The sequence below is a fragment of the Bos grunniens genome, chromosome 3, assembly GCF_055505025.1.
Source record: "Bos grunniens cultivar Pamir isolate PY7600 chromosome 3, Bosgru_T2T1.0, whole genome shotgun sequence".
NCBI classification, from domain to species: Eukaryota; Metazoa; Chordata; class Mammalia; order Artiodactyla; family Bovidae; genus Bos; species Bos grunniens.
In genome coordinates this window covers 43,469,943-43,494,101 of record NC_141167.1, presented here as the reverse complement: position 1 = coordinate 43,494,101, position 24,159 = coordinate 43,469,943, and the positions used below count along the sequence as shown (strand labels likewise).

Sequence of the window (24,159 nt, the reverse complement as noted above, 5' to 3'; positions counted from 1 at the left end):
CAGGCAGGTCAGAAGCTCAGTGTTACCTGGGAATGCCTGGAATTGGCCTCTGACTCAACTGGGCCAATTACATCTGCTCAGAAATGTGCTGGGACTGGCTAACTCCAGCTCCCAAGCTGATGAGAGGGGTGAAGTAAGTGTTCTCTGAGGAAGATGCATTTGGTACATTGATACACTTTATTTATAGTTTGCACCTGGCTGCTTCAGCCCTGCAGGCCCACACGCAGCCTTATCTTAGAACAATGGAGTAGCTGTGACCCTGAAAAGACACCTCCACCATGAAGGGCTTACACTGAGCTTCTTGAACAACCTCACATGACCCTCTCCACGCTCAGAAAGGATCACTGGCAGCCTATGCCTTCATGGGATCTGAAACCAGTGGGCTCTTATTTCTCCAACACAGACAATAATGTCGCATATTCCATTTTGTACAACCATGTCTCTCGTTTGAGACCTACATCCTTTTGCTTACATCAAAGACACATCTATCCTTTGTCAATGCCTACTGGCCACTCTCCACGAACCACTCTCCCTTTTGAAACCATCACACAAGTGATTCTAAAAATAATGTTCACAGGCTAAGATCGACACCTAAAAAAGTGAAATTATACATACCTATGTCCAGCAATGTGAATGAGAATGGAAATGAAGAAGCACTCCCAAGACTATTGATAGCAGTAACCTTGACTGTGTAACTAGATTCAAGTGATTCAGGGGTTAGGTTGATTCCAAGGTCCAAATGATCACAATAGTGATCATTACATTGCTTTTGCCAAGTTAAATTTTTTGGTCCATTTAACCTGTAAATGAAAGATGCTTGTGTTTAGCAAGACAATTTATGTACTATTGCCTCTTTTTAGCACAAAGAAACAAAATGTTCAAGTATCTAAAATTCTTGACATGTTTTATTAGGGGTTATACTATGGGAATATTGTATTCTGCAGTCATAGGACCACAGTTCACCCCTCTTTTTTTTTTTTTTTTGATAGAACTGAAATGCTTGACATTCATATGGATGAGTAATGATCTCTACACTGCGTGCATGCGTGCCCAGTCGCTTCAGTCATCTCCGACTTTTCGTGACTCCATGGACTGCAGCCTGCCAGGCTCCTCTGTCCATGAGATTTTCCCAGCAAGAATACTAGAGTGGGTTGCCATTTCCTCCTCCAGGGGATCTTCCTGACCCAGGTATCAAACCTGCCTCTCCTGCATTGCAGGTGAATTCTTTTTTTTTTTTTAATAATTTTATTTATTTTTGTTTGTGCTGGGTCCTTGTGGCTGCATGCAGACTTTCTCTAGTTACAGTGAGCGAGGGCTACTCTTTGTTGCAGTATGCAGGCTTCTCATTGCAGTGGCTTCTCTTGTTCCAGAGCACAGGCTCTAGGGTGTGCGGCTTCCATAGCTGTGGCATGTGGCCTCAGTAGTTGCAGCTCATGGGCTCTAGAGCACAAACTCAATAGTTGTGGCACATGGGCTTAGTTGCTCTGAGACATGTGGGATCTTCCTGGACCAGGGATCGAAACTGTGTCTCCGGCACTGGTAGGCAGATTCTGTATCCACTGAATCATCAGGAAAGCCTTGAATCCCTAAATCGTGGCCGACCTGTTCACTCCTTAGAACAGAGTCAATCATCCAGAGGATCTATGGCCACCTTGGCATTTACTTCACAGAAGTGCCAGATCCAAGTACAGATCAGAATCCTAGGCCCCACTTCCTTTCCCCTATCTCCTTCTCACTTAGTCACAGCCCCACAGCTAGATCTCTGGATGGGATTACAGAATTAATTCCAAGGGAAAGAATTTCCCAGACTCTCTCTTTTTGTAAACGCTCAGGTCAGATTGTTGCTGTTGTTCAGTCACTAAGTCATGTCCAACTCTTTGTGACCCCGATGGACTGAAGCATGCCAGGCTTTCCTGTCCTTTACTATCTCCCAGAGTATGCTCAAACTCATGTCAATTGAGTCAGTGATACCATCCAACCATATGATCCTCTGTTGCCCCCTTCTCCTTCTGTCTCAATCTTTCCCAACATCAGGGTATTTTCTAGAGAGTTGGCTCTTCGCATCGGGTGGCCAAAGTATTGGAGTTTCAGCTTAAGCATCAGTCCTTCCAATGAATATTCAGGACTGATTTCCTTTAGGATTGACTGGCTTGATCTCCTTGCTGTCCAAGGGACTCTCAAGAGTCTTCTCCAGCACCGCAATTCAAAAGCATCAAGTCTTTAGTGCTCCACCTTCTTTATGGTCCAACTCTCACATCTTTACATGACTACTGGAAAAACCATAGCTTCGACAATGTGGACCTTTGTTGGCAAAGTAATGTCTCTGCTTTTTCATACACTGTATAGGTTGGTCATAGCTTTTCTTCCAAGGAGCAAGTGTCTTTTAAAAGGTGCTTTAAAAAGAAAATCCTCCAGGGCTAATGGAAAGCTACCACAAAAAAGAGTCTATTTATAAACCATGACCTAAGATTCCGCAACTGCAAAAGAGAGAAGTTTAACCCTAGAGAGAAGCCAGTTTAACCCTATACAGCAGGGCAGAGTATCCATAACGTGGGCCTTGGATGCCCTGAAGAGATCTGAGTCAGTCCTCAGGCCTAAGACATAAGTTCTCACACTTTTAGATGAATGAACCAGTTTTACCTGATGAACACTAGAATTTTTTTTTAAGTATCTAAGTATCTGGAGGTGTTTACTGCTTCTCCTCTCAGTAAAATTATCACTGTTAGATACTTCTAGATGTCATATAAGAGAAGACCTATCAAAAAGCTGCAAATACAGTCTTACTCACTGTAAAGTGTATGCAGTGTACAGGTGGGTGTCTCGCCCTCTGTGCCAGGTGCAGGTCACAGTTCCACGTTCTCCCTTCTGTACACAAGATAAGTTTCGAGGCTGTTCTGGAACAACTTTTTAAAAAAAGAATAGAACTACCTATTTTAATCAGCACACATGTGATATTTCAATTACATTATTGTTATTTGCCAACAAGATAACAATACTTCCCCTATGTCTCCCATACCCAGATGAGCTGGGAGCTATTTCAAATCCCATCACATTCAAATGTGCCTCCTAGGCATGAATTTGTTCTAATAACAATTGTAATAATAATGGATATGGATCAAACACTTACTCTTACTATATGCCAAGTCTACACTAAGTATTTTATGAGTGGTTTTCTCAATTGGACATTATAGCAGCTACATCAAGTACATACTATTATTATCTTCATTTTATCAAAGAGGACACTGAAAGATGAAGTATCTTGCCCAACATTACAAAACTATGAAGTGATGGAATCAGGGCTCCAGCCCAGGAGTGGCTGACTTGAGTTCAAGCCTTTCACCATCATATTCTACTATTTTCCCTGACAAGTGAACATTCAGTGCTAGTTCCAATACCCTGGGTGATGATGAGTTTACGTTTTTAGAATGAAGCTCATTCAAATACTAGAAACTTATAAAAATTAGGGTCTTTCTTTCTCCATTGACTTGAAATTTATTGCCAAGGCACATCTATCCATTGGCCCTAGTCATGTCTTCCTGGGATGTACCACCTAAATCTAATTTCTGTAGCATCACCTGAAGCACTTAATGAATATTTATAAATTAATTCTTTATGTACACAGACATTGAAAACCTTCCATGGACCAGGCAGCATTAGGTGTGGAAATGCAGAAGTGTACAAGGTAGGCATGGCCCTTTCTATCATAAGGTGTGTATTTTTAAATGAAGCCACTTCATAGTCAAAGACAGAACTTTAATCCCCACTGCTACTCTTACTCACAGCAGTACATGGTATCATCAATTTCTGTTTGTCTAGGGTGGGAGCTTCTGCATTAAATCAGGTCACATCTTGACATTTCTCACTGCCAGCTATAGGCCAAGCTGGTGATTGCTGGTCCACCTGCTTTCCAGCTTCCAAAACTGTGTTGCTGTGTCTCCCCTCTCATTCTTTTTGTCCTTTAGGGTTTGTGCCTCTAGAAAACTTTCTTTACTGCATCTTGGCTTTATTTCAGGGGGAATGAAAGTAAATACATGTGTACAAACCACCATCATTTCTCAGTGCTTCATAGGGTCTTCTGATGACCAAATGAGATAGAGATAATATACCTGACACTTTTGCATAATGAAAAAGTTAGTCTCACTTTCACCTTTACTCCTAAAAGTTTGCAGCACCTCTCATTTTAAAGACCATAGCTTTTACTCAAAATCAAATCAACTTATTAAATGTGAGTTCCCTGGACCATGAAATCAAGGTGTCTACTTCAGGCTGGGACATGGTTTGAGCAGAGACTGTCTGTCCCAGGATAAACCAGACCTAATTCTCTTCAATATAAATGTATAATAGCTGAAGCTAAGAAAACGTCAGAAATCAAAGCCTCTGAAGTGAAAATTGTTTACCATGTAATTATTATTTGTATTATGTAAATATTATTTGCATTGTTATGTGTATTCTTATTATTTTTTAAAGCCCTACTTACTATATGAAATAAAGTCTTAAAAAATAGCGTTCAGAAGTATCAACAGCTAAGCATATATTGAAAACAACTAAGTATCATCTACTGTCTTTCATTTATTTCCTAGGTTGTCCAAATAAGTTGTGGCCCAATCCTCTGAGGTTAAGTAGAGCCCTGGTTGTTTAGTTACTGAACAATCTGGATGAGCTCTGAGCAGCAAAGCAGCACAAGCCCAGAACGGGGCCAGAAAGAAGAGGCTTCAAGGCCATCTACCCATTCCCAATCCTGAAGAACCAGTCACTTTTATGACATGTCTACTTGGGGTATGCAATGTTACTCTGGACTACCACTTATCACAAAAGAGAAAATGGGCTGCTCAGTCCATCACCAGATAGAATTAAACTCACTGCACCAGGTGAAACCAACATTCATTGTGTCTTTTCTTGGAATGACTAGTCATACTCAGAAAAAGGTGTTGCTTCCAGTCAATTCTTTACCTCAAAAGTGCTAAACTTGTTCAAAGAGCAGCCATTTAATGGTGTGGTTATCACCTGAGCACGCTGCACAAGCAACATTCCAGCATCGCTGCCCAACTGAGCTACACCGGGGCAGATGTGCCTTACGATCTCCATAGATCTCCTGATGCTCTCAGTTGCCACAGGTGCATGCACAACCTCTGGATGAGTGGGGCTGTGGCACTTTCATGCATCTGAGCAAGGATAGGAAATGGAATGGAATGCCTTAAGGACATCTGCAAAGATACTGACTTCCAAGGCCATTGTTGGCTCCCTAAAAAACCCACCTGCAGCACTGTGAACAGTTGGACCTGCCACCACGGGGCTGAGAATATCTGATACTAATATAGTATGTTGGTCTACAAGACAGTGAATTACCTGGATAAAATATTCAGGTGTTTGGAAGATAAGGGAGGTGAGGACAAATGGTGTTTTTAAGAAAAAATTTCATTTTGCCTATAACCAATACTTTATTTCTTCTCAAGCAAAACATGCTCAGCCATTCAGCATTCTACATACATGAAGAAAAGAGTAAGACCAAAGGAACTGCAAACCTAGTGCTCATCACTTAAGTGCCTCCTATGTACCTGGTTGGCTTCCCTGGCGGCTCAGATGGTAAAGCGTTTGCCTACAATGTGGGAGACCCAGGTTTGATCCCTGGGTTGGGAAGATCCCCTGGAGAAGGAAACGGCAACCCACTCCAGTATTCTTGCCTGGAAAATCCCATGGACGAAGGAGCCTGGTTGGCTACTGTCCATGGGGTTGCAAAGAGTCGGACACGACTGAGCAACTTCACTATCACTATCACTATGTACCTGGTCGGAGAAGGCAATGGCACCCCACTCCAGTACTCTTGCCTGGAAAATCCCATGGACAGAGGAGCCTGGTAGGCTGAAGTCCATGGGGTCGCTAAAAGTCAGACACAACTGAGCAACTTCACTTTCATGTGTTGGAGAAGGAAATGGCAACCCACTCCAGTGTTCTTGCCTGGAGAATCCCAGGGATGGGGGAGCCTCATGGGCTGCCGTCTATGGGGTTGCGCAGAGTCGGACACGACTGAAGTGACTTAGCAGCAGCAGCATGTACCTGGTGCTAGGTTAAGCACTTTGCATCCAAGGTGTCATCTAATCACCACAACCATCTTAGGAGGTAGGTGTTAGTATCTTCATCACACAGATGGAGAAACTGAGGCTGAGAGAACTGAAACTGTCTGAGTCCACTGCTAGTGGCTGGGTTGGGATTCAAAGCCCATGCTCCTTTTACTACATCACAGGCTGTCAGGACTGAGTGTACATAACCCATCAGAGCTGTGAACAGGAGTCCCTGGGCTGGAAGAGGGGTATGAGACCTAGTTTATGCCTCCACACCCCGAATGATTTGCTTAGATACGCTTGGTGTTCTGCTCAATTCTTGTGGTGGCCCTCTAAGAATTACTGCCTGGCACCAACCATGTCCTTATAGATCAGGGATCCTCAGTCTCCAGGATCTAATGCCTGATGCTCGGAGGTAGAGCTGATGTAATAATGATAGAAATAAAGTGCGTAGTAAATGCAATGTTTTTGAATCATCCTGAAACCAGCCCCCTACCATGGTCGTGGAAAAACTGTCCTCTGTGAAACTGGCCCCTGGCATCAAAAAGGTTGGGAGCTGCTGTTACAGGTCACAAAGAGGCTCCTATCTTTCCTGATAAGTCGCACTGAGCTCTGTACCACTCTCGTTATGACAGGGACCCTGTCCGTGCATCTTAGTCAGCCAGCCTGCAGCAGCAATTCTTCCAACTTTCCACACATCTCTCACCTGCCAGTTTGGAGCTTCCCGGGAACCAGAGAGGCACAGCGTGCCCTGGGATGGCTCAGGGCCTTTGCGTGTTCACTGGCTTGCAAGGCTGGGCCTTCACGGCTGCAGACTGCAAGCTGCAGGAAGGTGTGCTGCTGGCTCACCCTGTGCACTGTGGCTCAGGTTGCAGACGCCAACTCTGACATCTTAGTTCTTACCCCTGGCGGCGGCGTGGAGAGACCCATAGTGCAAGCTAGCAGTGCGGGGAAGTTGGTGCTCTGTGGGTGAACTTTGACCTAAACCAGACAGTTCTCTCTTTCACCTGTCACTCTATTGCCATATGTTCTTTCTGGGGATGTCCCTAGTTACCAAGCAACCAGCTGTATCTTCTGGTGATGCCGTGGCCAGGTCAGTAACTTAACCACCTCATGTCTGCTCCACTTTTTCCCTGGTTCACTCCCTTACTCTTGCTTCCCTGGAACCAGACAACTCCTCTCCCATTCTGAAGCCTTAGCACATCAGTTTTGTCTCAGGCAGCTTTCTAGAAAACCCAGGGAAAGATACTAAGTATGATGATCGTTCTCTCTTAATGTCTGCTCAGTATGATAATCAGTGGTCAGGAGTGAAGTGGATGGAAGAACTATTTTTTTTTTACATTAAGTCAGAGAGGGGAGAAGTGTTCAGCCTTGTGTATCAGCCTGGACTGCACAAGTCGAGAGACATCTCTTCTTTTTAGGAGGCTGTGGCTTTGAAAAAACTCTTGTAAGTCAAGAAGGCATGTAGATTCAGATGCAGAAAGCCTTTTTCCTGATTTTGGAGTCCAAGGGCAACAGGTAAATGGTCTTAATGGCCAAAAAGAGGAGAGAAAGGGGTGGGGGGAGGGGAAGGATAGAAAGGAGAGGGGAGAAGAGGAAAGGTGAAGAGAAGAGAAGAGAGGAAAGGAGAGATTTACTAAATGAGATCCCAGTTCTGTTGATTTCTGGACTTAACACATTGAGGTGCTCATGTTACTAGGAAGATTAAATATATCCTTAAAGTGGGAGAAGAAAGAACACTGTCCTCTATTTGGATTTCTGCTTAATACATGCCAAATACCAGAAGATCACCAGTCTTCGGGAACTCAGGATGGACTACTCACCCCCGACGGAGATCTCTGCCCCACATATTCGAATCTCGTCACTGCTGCTGCAGGCCAGCTTGCAGACAAACAGGGTTGTGCCCAGGGGAAGACCTTTGACTTGAGAACTGAGGGAGTGACCATGCTGAACATAAATTCTTCTGTCGAACTTGTAGAGGATTAACTTGTTGAAACTGGAGGATGGCAAGCAGCCTTGTTTGGGCTTCAAAGAGCAGGAAATGTTGACAGCTGATCCTAATGAAATGACATGGGACGGCTGCACAGTCACATCCCCTCTCTTGCACACATCTGCAGCAAGATACAAACGCAAAAGATGAGTCGGCACATAAGAAACCTATATCAGTTGGAAGGTCTGTGTAAATTTCCCAAAGCTGGATAAAACAAACCCTATCAAATCATGGAAATACACATAAGCTACGTTGCTCTGGCTCTATTGATGAAGCACAGTGAGGACAGAAGGCAACTATATTAAAGTCTAACTGTATCTGAATTAAAGTATACATTCTTTTCAAAACAGTAATACTATAACCAGAACTATAAATAGGAAAGTGGTGAGAAAATAGGGTTGGAAGGACATTCAGGAACACAGTTCTAGGAAAAACCAATCTCTCTTATATGCAAATTATTCACCAAACTACAAAAAAGTACTTCCCAGAATAAATCACATTTGTTTCCCTGCCCTTTTATGACTTATAACACTTACTTCAATACTCATACCAAAATGATTAAAAAGCTATCACAAATGCTTAAAAGGCTACTACAAATGTTAAAGGGCACATTTGGGAATAATCCCCTCTCTTGCTATATTAGGGGTATAAAGTATGTGTAATCCATAGCATTATTTTATAATAAACAGAAAATATTTAGGGGCTCTGGTATGTTTGTAGTGGGAATCAGGGATGGAAATTAGGTCTTACTATGGTATTCCTCCAAGATGTAAGACCCTAGGTAGGATGAACCACTCCCAATACAGCTAATACTAAAGTACACAAAAGTATTTTTCTTTTAAAAAGAGTTCTCCATATTATTTTCCTTATGCCAGATCCCACAATAAACTCTTAAAGAGAGATCATTCTTACTCTCCAGGTGGTTCTGTATATGTAAATACAACAGCTAATTGCGAATTAGCAGTTTTGGTAGTATTCAGTAACTGCTGATGAAAAAAAAACCCTTATAGATCCACCCTGAATTTTTAGATATGATATAAAGTCTCCACTGAAAGTCTTTTTTTGTTAATTGTAAAATTGCTTGGATCAACTACCATAAACAAATTGGTAAAAAGTTACTTAAGTCAAATAAAGGAAATATTAAATATTTATTTTAAATGAAAAGTTTCCATTTTTATTTTCAGAAATAAATCTCTTTTCTCTCTCTTACTTTTATGTTTGTTTTTTGTTTCTTTGATCCTAATGGGTTAGAAAGTAAAAAATAAGATGCCAATAAAAAAAGCAAAGAAAATGACAGCCATTATTTTCTTTTTTAGCAGAGCTGAATCCATCCATGAATACTCTTTGTTAAAATTCATTCATGATTTTTAAAACATCCATTCATGATTCCTAGCCTGGTTACCTAGTCACTTTCTTAAGAGGAAAAGATATCACTGGAGTTTCAATCATTAATATAATGAAATAAAATACATATTAGTAACATACTTAGAACCAAACTTATCCACTTAAACTTGACCGATTGCTTTAAAAAGACCAACTATCAGAACATTTACCGCAAATGCATATTTCATCTGTAACTGATAATTTAAATCAAAAACTCCTCTGAAGATTAGATTACAGAAATATCTTACCTATTTTTGCCTTAACTAACAGCAACATGATGATAAAAATAAGTGCCAGTGAGCACCCGCCAACTGTATGTGCCATGAACAGTCAATTCTGGAATACACCTCTGTATGTTTCCTTGTAAAAGAAGACAAATTCATTCATGTTAAATACATTCAGAAAATACCACAACCAAAACAATTCAGAGGGCTTAAAATGCTCCTTTAATTTACTCTGTGTTGTTAAGAGACTTTCTAAAAAATGATGTTTAAAACCAATAAACTAAAAATCTTAGCCACCTCTAACCCTCATGTCATTTAAGCTTCTTGGGGTCAGCAAAGAGTAAGCGAAGAGATCTGACCTATGGAGTCCTTTAGAACTGGGTTTAAATACTTTGAGCCTATGGGCAAGTTACTTAATCTGAGATTCAGTCTCACCCAAAGCTTTTTCCTTCCAAACAAGTCTGGGTCATCAGAGTCAAATGTACTAGTGTTAAAATTCCAAGAGTAGTGAGAATTTCTGATCTAGTCATGTGCTCCTGGAAGTAACAGGAGATTAAAAAGTGGTTCATAACCACTACTACCCTGCACACTCCAGAACTCAGTAAAAGACTGATTTCCTTGGCAGTAAGAAAAGAATTCCAAGGGTTCCAAGGGGGCTGTTTGGGTTTTCCATAAGTTCATTTTTACTTGTTTGCTTGTTTATTCATTACTTATTTAGTTTACTGAATATTTTTATCTTAAATGATTTGGAAAATGCAAGTTGGTGATTTCTGTTTGTTTCCAAATATAAACCTAAGGAATGGCTCTAGCAAATTCTCTAAATTCTATCAAAAGTGGGCCAGAAATTCAAGAAGCAGGCTGAAAAGCTGTGTGATGCTGGGCTGTTGGCAACCAGCCAATGTCCACCTCTTATTCCCATGCCCAGAAATGTGCCAGAATACCACTGGAGAGCCTCAGAAAAGTTCACTTATTCATTCAACAGTGATGGTTACCTTTCATCTGCCAGGTGCGGTGTTCAGTGCTAGAGATACTACAGTCCTGCTCTAGCTGGCTTCCTGGAAACTATCCCCTAGCTTTTTTGACTCCTGTATTTAGCATCTTTTCAATAGCCTTTTCTGGTGGCTCATCCTTTTTCTCCTGACTTGAAAGTCTTGGAGGACCTCAGCACTCAAGACATTTTCTTTTTCTCTATTTCTACTCTTTCCTGAGGGGTTTCATCTGGTCTCTTGGCTCTCAACACCATCTGTAAGCTAGACTCTCAGATACTTATCTTCAGCTCAGACACTGCACTGAGTGCCAGTCTCCTATGTCTGTCTCCTTGGCATCACTTCTCAGATGTGACTACTCCATATTAACATGTTCAAATTGAACTTTGGTCTCCTTTCTCCAAACTGGTTCTTTCTCTAGCCCTTTCTACCTCCGTGAATAAAATTTTTATCCTGTGAATTGCTAAAAAGAACCTAGCTGTCCTCCTTCATTGCACCCTCTCATACCCCACAGCCAAATCACCATTGCTACTGCTAAATCACTTTAGTCGTGTCCGACTCTGTGCAACCCCGTAGACGGGAGCCCACCAGGCTCCCCCGTCCCTGGGATTCTCCAGGCAAGAACACTGGACTGGGTTGCCATTTTCTTCTCCAATGCATGAAAGTGAAAAGTGAAAGTGAAGTCACTCAGTTGTGTCCGACCCTCAACGACCCCATGGACTGCAGCCTTCCAGGCTCCTCCATCCATGGGATTTTCCAGGCAAGAGTACTGGAGTGGGGTGCCATTGCCTTCTCCGTTAAGTCCTGTCAATTTTACCTCCTGAATATATCACAGATCAGTCCTTTCACCGTCCTCACCCCAGTCCAAACCTCAGTTGTCATCTCCCCGCCAGATGACTGCAGGAGCTCCTTAATGTGTCTCTCTAGTCCATCCCTGCCCCTTTCTAAGTCATTTTCACATAGCTGACTACCTTAGAAACATAAATTGGATTATGTTCCCTGCTTGGTATCATCTCTATTTAAAACCCATCAGTGGATCCCCCTGCTGTTAGAAAAAAAATCCCAAATTACCATACATTACTCTCTCAGCCACTGGCTGGCTTCACGTCTCCTGTCTTGCCACCATGATTTGCTCTTTTTTTTTTTTGCCTTGCTGTTCTGCTTCATTCACATTGGCCTTCAGATTGTTCCTTGAACAAGACATGCCCTCTGCTGCTCCGGGAACCTTGTACTTTTCATTTCCTCTGCTAGAATCCTCTTCCCCTGGCTCTTAGTGGCTGACTGACTTACATCCTTCAGATCTCAGATCATGTGTCACTTCCTCAGAGAGCCCCTCTCTGACCACTCAGCCAAAGTGGTCTTGCCCAGTTCTTTTCTACACATCACCTTACTTACATCATCAAACAATCTCCTGTTTTGATTGCTTATCAGTCATCTACCTTTCTGTTAGAATTTAAGCCACCACAAGAGCTGGAACATTGACTGTCTTGCTCGCTGCTGTATGTGAGCACTTGGGCATGGAAAAGAAAGGCCTTATAAGCATTGAAAGAAAGAAGGGAAGGAGGGAGGGAGGGGGGAAGGAATATGAGTTATAGAAAATCCCCTATAAACATCCCTGTGGGCCCTGTGGAGCATAGTGCTCCACCAAAGATGTCCATGCTCTAATCCACAGAACCTGTGAATAAATACATTGTGTTACATGACAAAGGGATTTTGGAGATGTGATTAAAGTTAGGGACCCTGAGGTACGGTGATTACCCTGGATACCCAAGTGAAAATCTGCTAGTCTCTTAGTCATGTCTGACTCTTTGTGACCCCATGGACTGTTGCCCACCAGGCTCCTCTGTCCATGGGATTCTCCAGGCAAGAATACTGGAGTGGGTTGCCATTCCTTTCTCCAGGGGATCTTCCTGACCCAGGGACTGAACCCAGATCTCCTACATTGCCGGCAGATTCTTTACTATCTGAGCCACCCACAAGGGCCCAACCTAATTGTATGAGTCCTTAAAAGTGGATGAGGGGGGCGAAGAATTGGTCAGAGAGCCATGATGTGAGGACTGTGGCTGCTGCCTTTGAAGATGGAGAAAGGGGCTGTGGGCCAAAAAACATGGTCGCCTCTGAACTCTGGAGATGAATCTCAGTTTGCAGAAAATATAACATGTATTCTCTGGGCCTCAGTTTAAAATGTCTGAAAAACACTGACCTAAATTGAAATCTGACAGTTCAGCTCTCTCTAAATCATAAAGGCCAAGGTCATAGCATTCAGTGGCTTCTGTGACTGGTAATTCCTGTGGTCATCACCAGCTACATCCTCCACTACTGACACTATTGCCTAGCAACACTGAGCTGCTCCTGGTTCCCCCACACATCCCATGCCACTTCATGCTTCTGTGTCTTTGTTCATGGTATTCTCCTACCTTTCCACTGTTCTTGGACTCCCTAAGTCTTCCTCATGTATCCCAACTCAGCTCAGACACTTTTTATTCTGTCATTTACTCGATAAATAAGAATTTAGCAATTGCCAGGTGCCAAGGACTTGAGAGTGGAGAACAAGACAGAGTTTCAGCTTGCATGGAGCCAATATTTTGGAGTAGGTAGACAAAAAGTAAATAAATAACAAACAGATACATTCAGATAACAACAAAAGATTAAGAGAGGCTAAGGGGAGAGAGTCCCTGGGGAGCAGAGAAGCTGGACAATGAAGGCCTTTCTAGGAGGTGAAACTTGAGCTGCGATCAGCACAGGCCAGGTGAAGGCTCAGAAAGACTTTTCCTGGCAAAATAAATATTGAGTGCAAAGCCTGAAGGCAGAGGAACGGGCTTGCTATGGTTGAGGCACAGAAATAAGGTCAGAGTAGCTGGGGAAAGTAACTGTGTGCAGAGTCATATGAAATGAAATTGTAGAAGGCAGGAGCCAGATCTGCCATGGATTTGTTTGCCATGGAAAGGAGCCTGGATTTTACTCTCCAATCAATGGGAAACCACTGTGCATAATTAGTGGTTTTATTTATTTAGCTGGGTTTTAGTTAGGGAGAAACAAGATACGAATTACATAAAACATACACACAAATACAAAAGCAAACAGAAAAACTAGTCTTGGCTCCATGTATGGAGGCTGGAGTAGAAGCAAGTGGACCAGTTAGGAAGCCAACTGGGAACACCCAGGTAGGCAATCCTGGTGATGTGGACCAGAGGGATAGCAGCAGAGATGGAAAGAAGTAGCCAGATCTTACAAGCCTTACTGATGTCTTTTGGTCAGACTGTATCTTGTATCCTACTTGTATCTTCATATCATTCTGGCATCCTCCTATCTTAGCACCTGCCATAGTAAGTAGAACTAATTTCTTCAGGTATCTGCCTGTCTCTTCCATTATCTTGCAAGCTCCTCATGGGCAGAAGCCACAGTTTGTGGCACATAGAAGACATGTGCTGGCAAATTCCCTGGTGGTCCAGTGGTTAAGACTCTAGCCTTCCAATGCAAGGGGCACAATTTGATCCCTGGTGGAGGAACTAAGAGTCATGTCACATAGCAAAAAAATAAAAAAAAGTATTTAGGACCAACATTGTCCACATCCAGATAGTGATGTTTAAAAATAAAAGACACATGCTGAACTGAATGAAATTTAAATGGTTTTTCTGTTTTTTGCTTCTAGTTAGTTTAAAATGACTACAGTACATTAAAACTACATTACATCTCATTTTGCTACCTTTTGTTGTAGCTATCTTAGTTCAGTTTAAAATTAGTTTTCATTAAACTTTGGAATATTCTGGCATAAAGGAAATAATGGATTGAACTAGAAGATAACTGAATGAACAGATATACAGGGATTAGGGGTTTCTGCTTCCTAACTGCAAAGGGTGTCCACAGTGTATTATTTTTCAATGTGCATTGCAACTTATGAAGTTATAACATTCTCCGAATAGTAAAATATTAGTTGGTTATAATAAGAATTTTTTAAATGTACATATGTATATGAAATATATATATATACACCTACATATGAAATAGGCAAAATAGAGGATTTGAGTTTACATAGTACACTGATCCAAACACAAATATGCTTATTTTCTCTGAATGACCAGGTAAAACAATTTCTTCATTTATAAGAAACAACCCCAAAGACCTTCAAGTAAATGAGGTATCTTCCAATAAAATGAAACCTTCTATCAACTGTAAACATCCTTCATACAGTCTGCCTGGAGGGTCGATATTAAAACTACAACTCTGTCTTGAATCAGAAAATCAAAGTGTGCTGTCATTGACTCATCACTCAAGTGGTGACAGTTTCCACACAATGAAAACAACATCTCAGTGAGTGAGGCAGGGACCAGCCAGAAATACAGTCACTGGCAGGAGGGCAGAGAAAGAATTCCCCCTCCATGAGCCTTTCTTTCCCCACTGCTCCAGGAAGAAGCACAAAATAAGCAGCTACTTCAAAATCATATTTGACTAGGCTAGGAAAAACTCTCATCAAGGGTGGTAATTTCATGTAGGCAGGAACTCTTCCTACTTCCACACTACTTTTTTTCTGTAGTGCCATAGTAAGCTCAAGGAGCAGCATGGTATGGTGGAAAAGAAAAAGGCTAGAGAGTCTCAGTTCCACTGTGTGCTGTTAACTGTCAGGGTGCCATTTACTCATTCATGCCAAGAGTACAGGGATACCTACGTAGACCAAGTTACTGGGAGGATGAATATGTCCATGGCATGGACTCCTAAGAATATCCAGCACAGGGTAGGCACTCCACTGAGACTAGCTCCCCCATTTCCTTCTGGATCCAGGTTTTGCCTTTCTTTTCTAAATCGCTTATGACTTTCAACGTACTTGAATTATATGTTTTGTTAGACTAGGTAAAAGGTCATGTGTTAGTTAATCTTAACCCTGGCTTTCATAGAATTTAAGAACTCAGAGGAAGAAGGAACCTCAAAGATTAGCTAATAATAACCATGCCCTACTGCTCCCCTCCCCTCCCAACAGCTGACATTTGAGTCTGGGCCACCACAGAACAAGAAAGTGATTGTTTTGAATGTGCATGAAGGCTGTCTGCCTTACAAATACAGACCATTAATTACCCAGTTGATTTGCTGAGGCAGGGTACAAAATCCTTCTCTTCTGCTGGCAAAGTAATGGGCAGGTCCTATGTCTTACTGGTGGCAAATCAGCATATAAAGACAACACTTTGGAAGTCATATATTCTACATTCCTCATTTTATAGGTAGATAAACTGAGCCCTAAAGAAAGGAAGCAACTTGCCAAAGGTCACATTAATAGCAGAATCCAGATCAGAATGATGGTCTTATAATTTCTAATCCAACATTACTTCTTGCAGCTGCAATTGCTTCTGATCAGTAGCAATAGTAGCAGCATAAAACTAGAACTAGAACTAATATGAACAATGCTCTTAGTACTAATAGGAATTTGTTTGTTGATCTCTTATTATGGTCATTGCACATTACATCCAGTCTTTAGGATACCCATCTAGTAAAGCACTTACAGTGCCTAATGCTTTAGTGTTCAGAAGGTTGAATCACCTACTTCCCTCAAACAAAGATCAAATGACAAAACCTAGTGTATGCACAATATGTATCCATTTCTAATGACCTATTCCACTGTAAGGATAGAAAAGGAAAAGTCCACCAAATAGCTAACTTGAAACTCAGCCTTTGGAGCCAAACTTCTCCTCCTCAAGCCTTTCACAAGTGATGTTATGAAAAAGAGTTCCTTACCCAAAGCATCATCTCCATTTTGCTTCTAAGACTACTATTTGTTGAAAAGTCTAACAAGCCATAATATGGACAAATCCTGGCCCACAAGTCCTAGATTATCAAATCAGCCCGTTCATAATGTCATGTCAGATGGTGTAATGCAGGTACGGTCAGCTGTGTCTGACTCTGTGACCCAATGGACTGTAGCCCTCCAGGCTCCTCTATCCATGGGATTTCCCAGGCAATAATACTGGAATGGATTGTCATTTCCTCTTCCAGGGGATCTTTCCAATTCATGGATGAAACCCATGTCTTCTGAGTCTTCTGTATTCAGTTCAGTTCAGTTTAGTCGCTCAGTCATGTCCGACACCCTGAGACCCCATGAATCGCAGCACGCCAGGCCTCTGTCCATCACCAACTCCCGGAGTTCACTCAGACTCAACGTCCATCGAGTCAGCGATGCCATCCAGCCATCTCATCCTCTGTTGTCCCTTTCTCCTCCTGCCCCCAATCCCTCCTAGCATCAGAGTCTTTTCCAATGAGTCAACTCTTCGCATGAGGTGGCCAAAGTACTGGAGTTTCAGCTTTAGCATCAGTCCTTCCAAAGAAATCCCAGGGCTCATCTCTTTCAGAATGGACTGGTTGGATCTCCTTGCAGTCCATGGGACTCTTAAGAGTCTTCTTCAACACCACAGTTCAAAAGCATCAATTCTTCGGCACTCAGCCTTCTTCACAGTCCAACTCTCACATCCATACATGACCACAGGAGAAACCATAGCCTTGACTAGACGGACCTTTGTTGGCAAAGTACTGTCTCTGCTTTTGAATATGCTATCTAGGTTGGTCATAACTTTTCTTCCAAGGAGTAAGTGTCTTTTAATTTCATGGCTGCAGTCACCATATGCAGTGATTTTGGAGTCCCCAAAAATAAAGTCTGACACTGTTTCCACTGTTTCCCCATCTATTTCCCATAAAGTGATGGGACCAGATGCCATGATCTTCATTTTCTGAATGTTGAACTTTAAGCCAACTTTTTCACTCTCCACTTTCACTTTCATCAAGAGGCTTTTTAGTTCCTCTTCACTTTCTGCCATAAGGGTGGTGTCATCTGCATATCTGAGGTTATTGATATTTCTCCCGGCAATCTTGATTCCAGCTTGTGCTTCTTCAGGCAGATTCTTTATCACTGTGCCACCTGGAAATGCCAGATGGCTTAAAGGGGAAGGAAAGTAACCATGTCAACCCCCTCTGCTTTTTCTTCTTTTTAACCAACAGTTCCAACCGCCATTACATGAGCCAAATTGGACACACACCTGTTTTTCTTTCTCATGCAGCTGCTGACGCTCTCTTGAACTTTGGCTTATCTCACCAGTAAGCATCTGTAGTCCTAATTTTACCCATGTACAGGAACTTTCTACTTTTGCTTTCTTCTCTTGAATTCAAGGGTTCCTTCCGCCCCCTTTTTTTTAAATTTCAGAGTGTTTTCTCCTTTCCCTCTTTATGATTTTTTTTAATCATTTTCCTTAACAAAGATCTCCTTTGCTTTTCTCCCTTCTTTCCTATTTTTCTAGAATGTTCTATTTCTCAGTCCTATTTGTTTCATTTCCACTTCAGATATATCACACTGGACATAACAGGCAGGCTCCAGACATATTGTGTGTAAACAAATTACATTTAAAACTTATTAGGGAATCTTATCAGGACCCAACTGCAGAATCATGTGTACTGTGAACTGCCTTATAAATTGAACAATCACTCCTACAATAGAGAAATAAAAAGGAAATAAAAGAATAAGACATGACATGGATGGAGTCTTGAAAACACAAGGTACTTTCAAATCAACTGGTGTTATTTGCAATGTTTTTTATTTCTTCGTTTAACTCCACAAGGCTACAATTTTCAAGGCACTTGTTCAATTAAGTTTCAACAATCCAACCTTCTCTATTTTCACTCTCTGCATACTTCAAGAGTTATAAATAAAAGAAGCCATCTTTTCCTGGAGAGGATGGTATTCTGAAAACAGCATGGTGTGTGGTGCCAGAGGACCATCCTGGGGCTGGGTGCCATCCTGGTTTTTCCACTTCTATTTGTGTCATTGCAAGTAACTTTGAAAAATGGCAATCCATATTTATTGAGAAAATTAAATCTCTCTCTCTCTTAACTTTTCTTCATTAGTTTATTGGAAAGGTCTCTCCTTGGACACATTCAACCTTGAAGTCTCTATTTGTGGGCAATGGCATGGGAGTGGCAGGCTTATCCTTGGATCTTGTAACATCTTGGCAAGTTTTGTAACATCAATCCCTGAGTGTTTCCTGAGTGCTATGAGGCATTAAAAACATTAAAACACATTATGATTACTTTGTTCTAATAGTTTTCTAGGAATTTCACAATTATCTTAATATCATTGGAGGCACTCTGGGTGGGGGCTGGGGGGACTAAACAATACAATACTCCTCAAGGCTTCTTCTATAAACTAATAATTCAGCCCAAATGTATGCACTAACAACCTCATGTTTCAGCATCTCTGCCTGATGTTTTACTTAATATTTTCCTTTTCTTCTGCATATTACTGCAAAAGAGATGTAAATTAAGATTCTAGTCTTAATAATCTTTTATAGGCATTTACTTAGCAATTTACCAAAATGCAGAGTTTTTAATATTTGCTTTCCTACTAAATAGTTAACTATTGGTATTTCTATTCTACAAGTGGAGAAATCTGCTAGTTGATCACAATAATAAGAAAAACAAGAAGTAAATTCAGAATTAGATAAATTAGAACTACCTTCCATGCTTGAGTTTCCTCAATTATAAAATAAAAATAGCACCTACTTTACAGGATTATTGTGGGAGTTAAATGAGAAGCTCTTAGCAAAAGTGCCTGGTATATAGCAAGAGCTCAGTAAATATTATCATCCATTATTATTCTTATTATAAGAAAAAAGATAATATCACTTACTTATCAAGGACATTGTTAGAATCAAGTTAGACAGTCTTGCTTTTTGACCTCTCTCTTGGCCCATTCATCTGGCTTACCACTGAAGGATTAGTTTGATTAAAACTAGATACTATTCCTGCTACATAAAAGGTGATTTTATGCCACCTATCATTTATGACAAAGTGGCTCAGCCATAAAGAATCCATCTGCAATGCAGGAGGTGCGGATTCAATCCCTGGGTCGGGAAGATCCCCTAGTGAAGGAAATGGCAACCCACTCCAGCTTTCTTGGCTGGGAAATCCCATGGACAGAGGAGCCTGGTGGGCTATAGTCCCCAGGGTCGTAAAAGAGTCAGGCACAACTTTGCGACTGAGCATGCACACAGTTTTAACTTGACAGGAACTGAGACTTACATTTCTTTATATTTATTACAACGATGAGCTGCTGCTGCTGCTGCTGCTGCTAGGTCACTTCAGTTGTGTCTGACTCTGTGTGACCCCATAGACGGCAGCCCACCAGGCTCCCCCGTCCCTGGGATTCTCCAGGCAAGAATACTGGAGTGGGTTGCCATTTCTTTCTCCAATGCATGAAAGTGAAAAGTGAAAGTGAAGTCGCTCAGTCGTATCCAACTCCTAGTGACCTCATGGACTGCAGCCTACCAGGCTCCTCCGTCCATGGGATTTTCCAGGCAGGAGTACTGGAGTGGGGTGCCATTGCCTTCTCCGACAATGATGAGCACAATGTCTTGAACATAACAGATTTTCAATACATACTTAAAAAACATTTTTACCATTAGCAAAGAGCACCGCTATGTTCCAAGGACAAAGGAAATTGGACAAGGCTTCGTTGGGATTTGGCTTTCTTTCTTTGGGATTTAGCCTACATACATGTACATGCAGAAGTTAAGAGCAGTGTTGCAAGTGTAATTGCAAAGATGACAAATAACTGGCCAAAGAACAAAGCAGGTACAACAACAACAAAAAGTCCACAATTGAGAAATGATTACATTTCTACATTTCTACAACATCTACTGTATTTATAGGATTTTTCTCCCATAAAAATCTCATATGTGCTTTAGAATTTTTCTACACTGTAACTCAATTCTAATGCAGGAAAGATTCAGATCAGATCAGTCTCTCAGTCGTGTCCGACTGTTTGCGACCCCATGAATCACAGCACGCCAGGCCTCCCTGTCCATCACCAACTCCCAGAGTTCACTGAGACTCATGTCCATTGAGTCAGTGATGCCATCCAGCCATCTCATCCTCTGTCATCCCTTCTCCTCCTGCCCCCAATCCCTCCCAGCATCAGAGTCTACGCTTGCTAAAATTTGGGGATTTATGTAAGCATCATGACATTCAAAAAACATGATACATGATAAAAGAATGTTGCAAATTCTTTACCAGTCTTCTGTGCTCAAGAAAGTGACAGTAATGAGTTGAGAATTTCATATAAAAATGGAGGGGAAGAGTGTCAGCTCTCAGCCACTAAGGTCCTTTTAGTTATATGCTGGCCACAGAAATAGGGCACTGTACCATTCGTTGCTAATGGGAACTTGAATCTAATGTTTGTTTACCAAGTGGAAGTGGATATAATGTTCTGAGTCAGAGGTGCAAAGGCAAGAAGCACAGAGTCTGGAGCCAGAAATCTGTAACCCACTATCTGTGTGAAAGTTTCCACATTTGTAAAATGGGAATACTGGGTTTTTAAAGAGTTACACAGTATAACAATGATACCCAAGGGCAAAGTACATAGTAAGTGCTCAATGATTTTTATTCACATGGGACATACACGGAAGGGATTATAACAAACCTTTAGAGTTTTAAAAAAGGCTAAAGTCTAATTTTGCCCTGTTCTTTAGACTATACCATGGAAAAAACTCTTTGCATGGGTTTGGATTGCTGTTCATAAAACTGAGATCTAATCATAGGGATACATAATCTTTTTCAAAGCTTTTATTTAGCGCCCTTCAACCAGGTGAAAAGGGCCTCCCTAAAGAGACATCTCAGATGAGAGAAGAGTCTGGCCAGGCGGCTGGTCCCAAAGCATTCTGCTAGTGACTGGCCAGGTGGGGACTTTGGGTCTACAGAGGCCCCAGACAAGTGCGGAGAAAAGGAGAATTCACCCCTATGCAAGACCAAGTTAAGATTCCTCAATATCTTAATCACAGAAGGTCTGCTTTCGGGCCCCGAGTCACTCCCGTGGGCCTTGTCCAAGGCTAGAGGGGTGCCCGCTGCCCTTTCCACAAGCCACCCGCGCATCCTCCACTGAGCACGCCCACCCATTCAACAAGCTCAGTGGAGGATGAATCTGAGCGCCCCCTCCCCTCCATCTGACCCCCTACCCCAACCCGGCACCCTCCTGCGAATAGCCCGCCAGGACCTTGGTTAGAAGGGGTCGTCCCCTAACCCCCCTCCACAGGAGAAGCGAGGCACGCAACCCTGGGGTCTCTGGTGCCCCGACCCCACCCAGCCCCGGTCACTCACCGCGCGCGTCGCCTGCCCGCGGCTCCGCTGCGGGGCGGCGCGGAGCCTGTGGCCGGGGTGCTGTGGGGCGCACGTGCCGCGCCGGCCGAGTGCGCTCCGGGCGTCCCGGTGCCGGCGCCTACCCCGCCGCCAGCCCGGGTGTGGGTGCTCCAGCGCTGGGGCGCGCGGGGACGTGAGGCGGGCGGGGCCCGGGCAGTGGCGGTGGCTGGGACCTTCGGCTGAGGGAAGGCAACTGCGCGGTCAGCGGTGGAAGCCGGCCGGGTTCCTCCCGGCGAGCTGTGTCCGTGTGTCCCAGAGCAAGGTAATTACCGCTCCACACCTCTGGTTCCCCTTCGGTACACGAGGGTCGGAAAGCCCGGCTCATCAGCCTGAGCGAGGGCTCACCGGGTTGGGCAGGTAAAGTAAGCGCCAGGGTGTGAAAAGCACCACAGAATCGTGTTCTTGCCACAGGAAAGCGGCACTTCGTTGACACTCTTTAGAGAACTTTCCTCAGAGATGTTCTTCCTCTGTGCTTGCCCAGCGCTTACGACACCGCGGTTTCCAAACGGGGCTGTGTGAAAGACTGGATGTAGGAAGAAAATACTAGAAATTTCATTGGTGTTTGGTAACTAAAAAGTAAGGGAAAATGTACATTTAGTAGTTGGTATGACCCCGACCCTAAATGGTCCCATGTTCCATATATATTTTTTTTTAAACACTTATTTATTTATTTGGCTAAATAAATAAATTTGGCGGACTGTTAGTTGGGCCATGTGGAATCTAATTCCCCCTCCAAGAATCGGACCGGGCCCCCTACAGTGGGTACCGGGAGTCTTAGCCACTGGACCATCAGGAAAATCCCATGTTCCATATGTTGTAAGTGGGGTTCTGAGGGAGGAGGGGAAACTGCCCAAAATGCAGAGGGGATGACAGAGGTGACTTTACTTATGACAATATTTCATTGAATCTAGGAATTCAACTGTAAGACTGTTTTTTTATATACTAGGAAGAAATAAAAAGAACTGTCACATAAAACTTATGACATAATGCTTCCTTGTCACTTAGAATATTTGTAATTACACTCTTATTTTAAAAACACCCCTTTTAGGCTGATTAGACATATGTGTTTATTATCTGTCACTCTTGCTCATTCAAAAAGAAAAAAATTAATTTGTTTAAAATAGTCTTTAGATACCTTCACATTCAGTGATCATACTCCTGATCACTTTTTGGGTTTCACCTGATATCATCCTCTGTGATATGAGTGTTGATATTGATATCATATCAACATATGATATCTGTGTTGTGATATAAGAAAGCTGCATTTCTTACAAGAACGTCCCACTGTTACCCCTGGGATGTTCTTCCCTTCCTCTGAAACCAGTCCAAGGCTCACTAAGCATGTGCGAAGTTAACTACCTCACCATATTGTTTGGGTGGTAGGCATAAGACACTTCTCAATTTTGGAGCTGTTAAATATGAAAAGTGTGCATCTTAGAATTGACAGTGTATAATTAGTTTTCTGAGACTGTAACATTGAAGTTTAAACACTCCAACAATTTGTCTATGTGAATATTTTGATAAAAAACAAATTCTTAAATTGTAGAATCTTAATAGCACTGGGTAGTGAGATAGTGACTATGAAAATTATTTGCATCAAAGTTAAAAGAATTCAATTATTATTATTAATTTTTTACCAAAGAAGGCAAATATTTTAAACTTGCCTATCTTTTCTGTGATGATATGTCTCTTAGTAGTATGTTACCTAATAGACTCTTCTGGAAAAAAATAAAAAACAAGGTTTGTTTGTCCCTTCAAACAAATATACATTTCCACACTGAGGGAGAAAGGGCTATAAAGAAAAAATTTGAAAACGAATGTTTCAAAATATTACCATTATTGGGGTTTTTTGTTTTGTTTTGTTTTGTTTTGCTAAAAATTATGTAACTTCATCTGTCAACTACAAAAAAGCACTTTAAAATACTTACAAACAAGTATTTTATATTTTGTTTCAATCTTTCAATTGAGTGAGTGGATTTTGAACCCTTTGTTTAAAAGTATGAAAATAGAGCAGCATCTACTCAGTTTGAAAGGACAACTAATCAGTATCAGGAGTAGTAAAATTATGGTAACCAAATGTAAATAATAGGCTTGTATAATTCATGAATTAGCTTATTTTTCTCTTATTTTTAGTGAGAAGAAAGGCTTTTTATTTTGTCAATAAATTATCAAAATGTATCTTATTCTATCTCATTTTAAAATTAATTTATATTTTAGTGTACATTTTACAGTATATATGTTGTAACTGTGTATTTGCAAAATATACTTATTATGTATATATAAAATTTATAAGTTAATTTTAAAAGCTGAACATATATTGGGGATATATGCACAAATCCCTTTAATTTTAAAAG

General features: G+C 41.8%; 1 protein-coding gene across 2 annotated transcripts in view; it reads right to left on the bottom strand.

Moving 5' to 3' along the window:
- IL12RB2 (interleukin 12 receptor subunit beta 2) overlaps positions 1 to 22,235 on the bottom strand; it is an 86,841-nt gene extending 64,606 nt beyond the window's left edge. For both annotated transcript variants that reach the window (XM_086394305.1, XM_086394307.1), the window contains exons 1-5: positions 21,767 to 22,235; positions 9,681 to 9,792; positions 7,883 to 8,170; positions 2,789 to 2,903; positions 616 to 800 (exon numbers count right to left, since the gene is read on the bottom strand). In XM_086394305.1, the coding sequence (XP_086250431.1) occupies positions 616 to 800; positions 2,789 to 2,903; positions 7,883 to 8,170; positions 9,681 to 9,756 (664 nt within the window). In that variant the 5' untranslated portion in view covers positions 9,757 to 9,792; positions 21,767 to 22,235. The remainder of the gene's footprint in view (positions 1 to 615; positions 801 to 2,788; positions 2,904 to 7,882; positions 8,171 to 9,680; positions 9,793 to 21,766) is intronic.
- Positions 22,236 to 24,159: the final 1,924 nt, after the last annotated feature.